General features: G+C 35.4%; 1 protein-coding gene across 1 annotated transcript; it reads right to left on the minus strand.

Moving 5' to 3' along the window:
* Positions 1 to 5,652: 5,652 nt before the first annotated feature.
* Positions 5,653 to 11,067, minus strand: LOC149619143 (uncharacterized). The gene has a single exon (XM_089854572.1). The coding sequence runs from the start codon at positions 11,065 to 11,067 to the stop codon at positions 5,653 to 5,655; it is 5,415 nt and encodes a 1,804-aa protein (XP_089710698.1).
* Positions 11,068 to 11,462: the final 395 nt, after the last annotated feature.

Genomic DNA, 11,462 nt, shown 5'->3' on the forward strand with positions numbered 1-11,462 from the left:
TGGAATCTGTTTACGCGCTAGTCTACGGCATCTGTTTGTGCACGGGTCTACGGAAAATGTTTGTGCAAATGGGTGTGAAATATTTTTGAGAATATAGGGGTGTGGAATGTTTCTAAACAGGTCCAAGGCATGTTTTTGTGCACAGGTCCATGGATTACTTTTGTACACAGGTCTATGTCACATGTTTATACAAAAGCCAATAGAATATTTTGTGCATAGGTCAATGGAATATTTTTGTGCACAGTTTTATGAAATATTTTTGTCCGCAGGTCTAGGGAATATTTCTGTGCAAATGGTTATGGAATAGTTTTGTGCTATGGGTATGAAATCTTTATGTACACAGGTCTAAGGAATCTTTATGTGTACAAGCCTATATAATGTTTTGTGCACAGTTCCATGAAATCTTTTATGCACATCTCCATGAGATCTTTTGTGCACAGGTCTATGGAAACTTGATGTGCACAAGTCTATAGAATTTTTTTTGTGCACAGGTCTATGACTTCTGTTTGTGCACAAAACTATGGAATCTGGTTTGAACATGTCTATGACATCTGTTGTGCACAAGCCTGTGACTTCCACTTGTGCACAAGCCTGTGACTTCCACTTGTGCACAAGCCTGTGACTTCCACTTGTGTACAAGTCTACGGAATTTGTTTGTGCACATGGCTACGGAATCTGTGCACAGATCTCCGGAATCTGTTTGTACACAGGCCTACGGCATCTGTTTGTGCACAGGTTTACGGAATCTGTATCTTTACAGGTCTACGGCATGTTTGTGCACAGGCCTACGGCATATTTTTTGAGCACAGGTCTAGGGAATCTTTTTGTGCACAGTTTTATGGAATCTCTTTGGGCACAGGTCTATGGAATATTTTTGTGCACAGGTCTATGGAATCGTTTTGTGCAAATGGGTATGGAATCGTTTTGTGCAAATGGGTATGGAATCGTTTTGTGCAAATGGGTATGGAATCTTTTTGTAAACAGGTCTATGGAATCTTTATGTAAACAGGTCTATGTAATCTTTATGTAAACCGGTCTATGGAATCTTTATGTAAACAGGTCTATGACTTCTGTTTGTAAACAAGTCTAAGACTTCTGTTTGTAAACAAGTCTAAGACTTCTGTTTTTGCACTAGTCCATGGAATCTGATGTGCACATATCCATGACATCTCTCTTTGCGCAAGTCTATGATGTATTTTTTGCGCAAGTCTATGACATCTGTTTGTGCACAACCATGTGACTTCCGTTTGTGTACAAGTCTCCGGAATCTGTTTGTGCACATGTCTACGGTATCTGTTTGTGCAAAAGTCTAAGGGATGTGTTTTTGCACAAATATTTGACATCTATTTTTGCACAAATATTTGACATCTATTTTTGCACAAATATTTGACATCTATTTTTGCACAAGTCTATGGTATTTGTGTGTGTACAGGTCTACAAAATATGTTTGTGCACAAGTCTGAAGAATCTTTATGTGCACAAGTCTACGGAATCTCATGTGCAAATGTCGATGACATCTCTTTTTGAGAAAGTCTATGAAATTAGTTTTTACACAAGCATATGACATCTGTTTGTGCACAAGTCTATAACATCGGATTGTGCAAAACCGTGTGACTTCCGTTTGTGTACAAGTCTGTGGAATCTATTTGTGCATGAGTCTACGTAATATATTTGTGCGCAAATCTATGGAATCGGTTTATGCGCTAGTCTATGTCATCTGTTTGTGCACGGGTCTACGAAAAATGTTTATGCGCTAGTCTATGTCATCTGTTTGTGCACGGGTCTACGAAAAATGTTTGTGCAAATGGGTGTGAAATATTTTTGAGCATATAGGGGTATGTAATGTTTCTGCACAGGTCCAAGGCATGTTTTTGTGCACAGGTCCATGGATTACTTTTGTACACAGGTCTATGTCACATGTTTATACAAAAGCCAATAGAATATTTTGTGCATAGGTCAATGGAATCTTTTTGTGCACAGTTTTATGAAATATTTTTGTCCGCAGGTCTAGGGAATATTTCTGTGCAAATGGTTATGGAATAGTTTTGTGCTATGGGTATGAAATCTTTATGTACACAGGTCTAAGGAATCTTTATGTGTACAAGCCTATATAATGTTTTGTGCACAGTTCCATGAAATCTTTTATGCACATCTCCATGAGATCTTTTGTGCACAGGTCTATGGAAACTTGATGTGCACAAGTCTATAGAATGTTTTTTGTGCACAGGTCTATGACTTCTGTTTGTGCACAAAACTATGGAATCTGGTTTGAACATGTCTATGACATCTGTTGTGCACAAGCCTGTGACTTCCACTTGTGCACAAGCCTGTGACTTCCATTTGTGTACAAGTCTACGGAATTTGTTTGTGCACATGGCTACGGAATCTGTGCACAGATCTCCGGAATCTGTTTGTACACAGGCCTACGGCATCTGTTTGTGCACAGGTTTACGAAATCTGTATCTTTACAGGTCTACGGCATGTTTGTGCACAGGCCTACGGCATATTTTTTGAGCACAGGTCTGGGGAATCTTTTTGTGCACAGTTTTATGGAATCTCTTTGGGCACAGGTCTATGGAATATTTTTGTGCACAGGTCTATGGAATCGTTTTGTGCAAATGGGTATGGAATCGTTTTGTGCAAATGGGTATGGAATCGTTTTGTGCAAATGGGTATGGAATCTTTTTGTAAACAGGTCTATGGAATCTTTATGTAAACAGGTCTATGTAATCTTTATGTAAACCGGTCTATGGAATCTTTATGTAAACAGGTCTATGACATCTGTTTGTAAACAAGTCTAAGACTTCTGTTTTTGCACTAGTCCATGGAATCTGATGTGCACATATCCATGACATCTCTCTTTGCGCAAGTCTATGATGTATTTTTTGCGCAAGTCTATGACATCTGTTTGTGCACAACCATGTGACTTCCGTTTGTGTACAAGTCTCCGGAATCTGTTTGTGCACATGTCTACGGTATCTGTTTGTGCAAAAGTCTAAGGGATGTGTTTTTGCACAAATATTTGACATCTATTTTTGCACAAGTCTATGGTATTTGTGTGTGTACAGGTCTACAAAATATGTTTGTGCACAAGTCTGAAGAATCTTTATGTGCACAAGTCTACGGAATCTCATGTGCAAATGTCGATGACATCTCTTTTTGAGAAAGTCTATGAAATTAGTTTTTACACAAGCATATGACATCTGTTTGTGCACAAGTCTATAACATCGGATTGTGCAAAACCGTGTGACTTCCGTTTGTGTACAAGTCTGTGGAATCTATTTGTGCATGAGTCTACGTAATATATTTGTGCGCAAATCTATGGAATCGGTTTATGCGCTAGTCTATGTCATCTGTTTGTGCACGGGTCTACGAAAAATGTTTATGCGCTAGTCTATGTCATCTGTTTGTGCACGGGTCTACGAAAAATGTTTGTGCAAATGGGTGTGAAATATTTTTGAGCATATAGGGGTATGTAATGTTTCTGCACAGGTCCAAGGCATGTTTTTGTGCACAGGTCCATGGATTATTTTTGTACACAGGTCTATGTCACAAAAGCCAATAGAATATTTTGTGCATAGGTCAATGGAATCTTTTTGTGCACAGTTTTATGAAATCTTTATGTACAGTCCCGGACAAAAGTTTCTGGACATTTTCATTTGGCTGCCATTTTGTTCCTATTTGAGCTAGAGTAACAAAATAGGACTTTCTAAATAGGTTTACTTCTCAAAATTATTTTAAAATTTCAAATGACACTGAGGCGCTAATAGGGCGTTAGCCAAAGCGGAAAACCCCCCGATAATGACGTTACGAATTAATGCTTCAAATGGATCAACAATGCTATCGTTGCACGCTTCGTGTCACGTAGAATCCGAAACTGTTTTCAAATTGTAAATCGGTTCAGAAAATCAAAAGTTATGACAAAAAACGTGACGTTCAAAACAATAGCAAATAAGCCTAACGATTATTTATTTCTTCTATATCAACATAGCTCAGTAGTAAAACATTACGATCAGAAAAACAGGATGTTCAAGCCATAGCATAGTTTTACTCTGAAATTATAGAGATGAGGTTTTAAGAATTACGTTCAGTAATGTGGCGATTTATTAGTTAATTGCCAATAGGGTCTCGATTTTAAAAGGACAATAGGGTTCCGACTTAGAAATAAAGGTTTTGGATGGCGCTTTGGAAAGTAGAAATTTTGGATTTGTAGGCAGAGTAGTGTTAAGTCTGTGAATTTGGAATAATAAGCAAGTTGTGATTGCTAAAGAGGAAGGATTTTCGACATTAAAAATTTTCCAAATATTCTATAATGCGCGAAGTTTGCGTTTTGGGTTGAATTCTTCTGTGGCTTTTCTGTAGTAAATGTTTTAAGCTCTTAAAGAAAAAATATTTTGTGTAGCTTCCGGGTGGGTGTCTTTTCGATGATTAATGTTTTTGTGTCTTTTCGGTAAATAATGATTGGGTGTCTTTTCGGTATAAAAATGTTTGGTTGGATTTTGTTAGGAAATGTTTTGAGTGCTTGGAGAATAAATATCATGGCGTAACTCCAGTTTGCAGAATAGGTGACGTGTCTACCATGGAAATGTAGCGGAGAATCGGGAATGAAGATTCACGATGACATCAATTAGAGAAGAATGTAACAACGACAAATTCTTGAAGAAGGATGCAAATATTAATTCTCATTTTGAAATGGATGGTAATCTCCGAAGATAATGGTTCGAATTATTATATTATTTAAATTAAAAAGACTCACTTGTCCTAATGACATGAAAATATTGATATTCGAATACTTCTCATTTTGTCTGGAAGTTTAATTTTTCCACCACTTTTGAAATTAGACAACTATCTCTTTAAATTTTAGAATGCCATATATTTTTTGTTAAATCTAAGGTTAATTATAGAACGTTGTATTTAAAAAAGTAGTCTTCAAAAAATTAATGAAATGGATTTTTAATGTGTATATAAAAAACTTTATAAGTAGTTCACTGGAAATTACACAGTCATCAACATCATAATAATAGGGGCTGGGCTCCATGAAACGAGAAATAAATACCTTTTGTATTTTATTTCCGAGTAGGTAGGCTGTGTTAAATATATCTTTTCTTTTTATATTTAATTCACTTTTAATAAATTCAAGACTATTTTTAAAGTTTACCGAACTCTTTTTAATAAACTTTTAACTTTATTACATTTTGTTTATTACCTTTTGCTCTCATTTTAGAGCCTAACCTTTTTAACATTTTATTTTATTTCATTTTCCCTCTTTAATTTTGGGGACCGATTTGAACGTCTGCCTATCCTTTCAAGGCTAAATTTTCGTCTGAATTCTTTTTCTGAATTCGGTGCGCTCTTCGCGCCCTTTTCTTTTGCCCCCTATTTTGGGGGTTATTTTCTAGGTAAAAAGGGGACCCCTTTTTCTTTTCAAAGATGGGCCTATCTTCCCCCTTTTTCCTCATATTGGTATCTTTCAACCAGATCTACATGAATGCAAGTTTTCTTTACATGAATTTTAGAATTTATATGAAAATATATACAAACAATTTTACAAACATTAACAATTATTTCAAAGTTTTTTACACTCCCCAGAATGCGGAGTAATTATTTACAAGCATTTACATAAATAGACTTTCAAGTTAATATTTTCATTAATTAATCGTCTGGTAATTCCATTAAATATAATAGTTGAACTGGACGTCGAAGGACATTCCCGTTCGCTTGTCTTATTAAACAAGATCGAATAAGTCCGTCACGTCCAGGTTGAGTTTGTGTAATCACACCAATACTCCAATTTTGCCTAGGCTGTTTGTCATCATGAATGATGACTATATCTCCAGGTTTAAAAACAGAGTTCTTTTTTATTAATTTCTCTATGTGATGAACTGATCTCAAGTTCAATAAGTATTCAGTTCTCCACCGTTTCCACAGTTTGTCCATTAATAATTGCCTATATTTCCATCTGACAATTAATTCTTTACGTGTACTTGAAAAGGTTTCATTTTGTTTTATTTTTCTATTTGGTAAGCTTTTAATTCTTTGACCAATTAAGAAATGAGCCGGCGTTAATGGGTTAGGCTCATTATGATCGTTGTACACGTAAGTGATAGGCCTTGAATTAATAATAGCCTCTGTTTGAGTTAAAATGGTTTCCATTTCGGTGTAATTCAAAGCAGCAGATCCAATAATCTTTTTTAGTATGTTTTTTGTTGTTCTAACCATTCGTTCGTACATACCACCCCACCATGCTGCTCTTTCAGCGATAAAATTCCATACTATGCCTTCTTTTCCATAGTATTCTTCTATTTCATTTTTACTTAAATTCTTCCAAATTTCTTTGTAATCTGCGTCAGCCCTTTTGAACGTTTTAGCGTTATCGCTATATATTATTCTCGGGATGCCCCTCCTTGACATGAATCGATTCATCGCTAACAAGAATTCTTCAGTGTTCATTGATCCTACTAATTCGAGGTGTAATGCTCTTGTTACGGCGCAAGTTATCAATAATATATACACTTTTTTCATAATTTGTTTTGCTTTTGTTCGAATTAAAAGTGGGCCCGCGAAATCCAGGCCTATTGTTTCGAAAGGTGGAGTTTCAATTATTCGAGATTTTGGTAATTGCGCAATGTTAACTTTTCCGGCTCTGGCATTAATTTTATTACAAATAACACATTTCTTCAAAATATTTTTAGTTAATTGACGAGCAGAGATAATCCAATATCTCTCTCTTAAATCAGTTATAGTACTATTTATGCCGGAATGAAGCATTCTTACGTGACTACGTCTTATTAGAAGTACGGAAAGGCGTTGTTGTTTACTTAATATTATTGGATGTTTTATTTCAAATTGTAAATTCGCTTCATCCAATCTTCCTCCTACTCTCAAAAGACCTTTGTTATCTAATATAGGATTCAATGAATAGATCTTTGAACTTTTGGTTATTGCCTGTCCTTTTTTTAAACTTTCAATTTCATTACAATAATCTTCTGATTGAATGTCCTTTATCCATTTCTTTTCGGCTAGATCTAATTCCCTACATTTTAGGGTTCCCCTTTCCGTTGGGAGCTTTCGACATTTGTTTATAAATCTTAAAATATAAGATGTAACTCTAACTACTCTCGCGAAGAAGCTATAATTTTCGAGATTAATTAGTCTCTGAATTCCGACAATTTTTCCGGATTGAACTAACATTACTGTTTTCTGTTTTTCTTCATTTATTTCTGATTCATATCCAACTATACTTGGATTTCCCCTGGGCCATTCTGATCTAGGTTTTCTGAGCCAAGATGGACCCTTTAACCACATTTCGTTTTCTAGTAGCTCTGATGCTTTAACACCTCTAGTGGGTAAGTCTGCGGGATTTGTTAGACCTGTACAATGTTTCCATTGGAGTTTATCTGATATATTCTGTATGTCATTAACCCTATTTGATACAAATTGTTTCCATTCCTTTGCTTCTGATTTTATCCATCCTAAAGCTACCGCAGAGTCAGTCCAATATGTAACTTCAATTTCACTATTTTTTAAAGCATCCTTTATAAATTTAACTAGACGAGCTCCAATTAAACAGCCAGTCAATTCTAATCTAGATATTGTCAATTTTGCCTTTATTGGAGCTACTCTAGTTTTTGCGCAAACGAAACAAGTGTGTATTTTTCCTTTTATATTTTCAGTCCTTAAGTATACGACCGCGGAGAAAGCTTTCATACTTGAATCTGTAAAACAATGCAATTCGTGTTTTTCTATTTCACCCTCTAATTCCTTTATGTAATATCTGGGAATTTCAATTTTTGATATTTCATCAAGCTCTGAATACCATTGCTTAAATTCCTTGGCTATTCTAGGTGGCAATTCATCGTCCCAATCCAATTTTATTTCTCTGTTTTGAACTAATAACCAAGTCTCTTGGAATAACATCTTTGCTCTTACGACGTATGGACCTAGAATGCCCATTGGGTCGAATATTTGAGCCAGTACTGACAATAAACATCTTTTAGTTGGTTTAACTGTGCAAATGTATTTTATTAAATTTGTAAAGTCGTATGACAATGTGTCTGAACATATGTCCCATCTTATGCCTAAAACCTTCTCTACCCCTGTGTCTATTGACTTTTCTACAAGAAACTTTTGTCCGCCTTCCTCTTTTCTTATGTTTAATAATTTTTGCAGCTCCTTTGAATTAGTCTTCCATTTTCCCAGAGTCATTCCCGCAGCTTTAAAGATTTCTTGGCTAGTTTTGATTAATCCTATACCATTGTCTACGTTATTTACGCAAGTGACCAAATCATCATAATATAAATCATTGTTTAATTTTTCAAACACCTCTGGAAATTTACTCATGAAAGATTTTAAATGCATTTTAATTGTTGCTGCTAATTCGTAAGAACTCGAAGATAATCCAAAGGGAAGACGGGCCATTCTTAAAATTTTAAATTGATAAGGATCAATTTTTCCATTCCTTTCAACTATCCAAATAAACCTGACGCTGTCCCTTTCATCTTCATGCAACCCTACTTGCAGGAAAGCTTTTTCCATATCTGCTACGATGCCTATTTGACCTGAACGAAATCGTAATATAAGGGATAGCAGGTCGGGGTTAAGATTTGGGCCTGTTTCCAAACAATTATTTAAGGATGGTTTCCCCTTTTCATGTGCAGAACCATCTAATACAACTCTAAGTTTCGTCGTTGCTCTTTGTTCGTTTACCACGCCCTGGTGGGGTAAATAATGTAGCCCTTCCTTTTCTGTTTTGACATTTCCAATTTTTACTTCTTCTATAATACCTAGCTTTAGCTGTTCCTCTATAACTTTCTTATACTTGTCAAAAAACATAGGGTCCTTTTGAAATCTGTTTAGTAAAGGTTTGAACCTTTTCATGGCTAAACTAAAATTATCAGGAAGGCTACTCTTATCTATCTTCCAGGGAAGTTTTACGACATACCTTCCCTTTTCGAAGGTAGTTTCCTTTTCAAAAGTTTCTAACATTTCTTCGTCACTTTTCTTTTGAGCAATCTCCTGACCATCTATTCCTATTGCTTCCAGTTCCCATAGGGATTTTATGTTTCGTACAACCTCTTTCTCCTCGAAACTTACTTTCATGCATGTTATAGAATAGCTAGCTAGTTCCCCCATTTTGGTTTGTGACCGACCTTGAACCACCCAACCTATTTCTGTTTCTAAAGCAATCAAACTATTTCCCAATTTTTCAAACTTACCTGGTGGTACCAATTCCCAGTAGTTATCAGCTCCTATCAATAATTCAATACTAGAGGGGTCGTTACTATCCGTTTCTATTTCTATGTCATCTGCCAACTCAATACCCTTTTTTCTGGCGATTTCCCTTATTTCCGTATTGTTAATTGAAGTTACGCTACGACATACGTAAGGAACCTCAATAGCTTCTATTTGAATTGTTTTTTGAGGCTCCCTTATATTTTGCAGTGTAAGGGCCACTCTTCTACACTGCAAAACCTTAGCATTTTCATTTAGAAACGTATTGAACTTTATTTTCTCTTCCCCTATTACTGGCAGATTTAAATTTCTTGATACCTTTTCCTTTATGAACGTACCCTGACTACCAGTATCTAGTAAGCATCTAACTATAGTCTTTTTTCTGTTCGAGGGGTTTAATACTGCCGTTTTTGCAGTCTGTAAGATTACCGTGGCTTCAATACTACTTGAATACACGGATTTCACAGTAGTTGCTTGTTCATTAGATGCCTGATTATTTTTGTTTTGATTGTTTCCTACGTTTTGATTTTCCCAATTTACCTCATTTTTTTCACAAACTGCTACGTTATGTTTACCTTGACATAGTTTACAACTTTTAAATCTCGAATAACACTTTTTTGCATTGTGTCCCATTTTCAAGCAATTAAAACATCTGTTTTCTTTGGACAATATACTTTGCTTAGCACTTAAGTCAAAATTTGTGCAAATATTGGAAGAGTGGTTTTGACTTTTACAGAATATACAAAATACATTCCCTCCTTGTTTTTCCATGCCAGTAGCTAACACTGCAGTTGTACCCTTGGGACCTTTATTATAATCATTTTTAACTTTTAATTTTTCTGGTATCACCAACCCTTTCATTACTGACTTTTGATTTTGACTTATTTCATTACCTAACACCTCAGTCGTTTCTCTCAGAGTAATATCCCCTTTAAGAAACGTTATCAAATGATCAGCGTCCCAAGGAGAATTTGGAACCCTAATTTTTATATATTCATGTCTAATTTCCTTAGGCATTATTCTAAGAAGAGTTGGACAAAGGAACATTCCATGAGTTTTAGGATCTGCGCCTAAATGTTTTAAGCTCCTAACGTGAACTTCACAAGAATCAATTAATTTTCTTAAACCTTTAGTATCTGAAGTTTTAAGGACAGGCTCCATTTCGAATAATTTCATCATTAACGAAAATTGCATCAAATCAGTTCTATCATAACGATCATGCAATTGTTTACAGGCATCATCGTAAGCCTGATCTGAATAATTAATTTTGTCTATAACGCCTTCCGCTTCACCTTCTAATAAAGATATCAAATAAGTAAGCTTTTCTACCTTGGACAGTTGAGTTTTGTCATCAACAGTCACTTTAAATTGCGACCAAAATGCGTTCCATTTTGTCCTATCACCATTGAATTTTTGCATGGAGATTATTGGTAGTTGTACGGTATCTTTTATTGAGTGTCCATTGTTGATATTTAAATTAGCGTTAGAGCTACTAGGCGTTGAGAGTAATGAAGCCGATGCATTTAGATTTTGTAATGTCCTTTGTGATTTTGTTTTTGCCATCACTATTTTATCGCTGTATACTTCCACTGTTGCCAAATCATTCTCCAATTCCGTCAAGTCGTCCATGTAATTTCTTACTTCCAAGTCCAATTTGATCAATTCCTCCTCCTTTTTGGATAGGATGGCTAGGCTTTCTTCTAAGTCAGTTTTTTCCAGGCTTTTATCTTTTAATTGTGCCTCGATGTTGGTAACAGTTTTTGTGACCGCACTTCTTATAGATTTACGTGCTAATTTGGCCTTTTGAAGGGCCAAATCCCGATCCACTGTAGCCATTTTCTTTGTTGTCTCGAACTATTCTATTTAATTTCTATTATTTATACTTTTGGGCTTTTCCTGCCCCACGTTGGGCGCCATTTTGTTAAATATATCTTTTCTTTTTATATTTAATTCACTTTTAATAAATTCAAGACTATTTTTAAAGTTTACCGAACTCTTTTTAATAAACTTTTAACTTTATTACATTTTGTTTATTACCTTTTGCTCTCATTTTAGAGCCTAACCTTTTTAACATTTTATTTTATTTCATTTTCCCTCTTTAATTTTGGGGACCGATTTGAACGTCTGCCTATCCTTTCAAGGCTAAATTTTCGTCTGAATTCGGTGCGCTCTTCGCGCCCTTTTCTTTTGCCCCCTATTTTGGGGGTTATTTTCTAGGTAAAAAGGGGACC

This window comes from Phalangium opilio, unplaced genomic scaffold (genome assembly GCF_054372755.1).
Source record: "Phalangium opilio isolate 3A_F unplaced genomic scaffold, DU_Popi_V2 ptg000209l_1, whole genome shotgun sequence".
NCBI lineage: Eukaryota > Metazoa > Arthropoda > Arachnida > Opiliones > Phalangiidae > Phalangium > Phalangium opilio.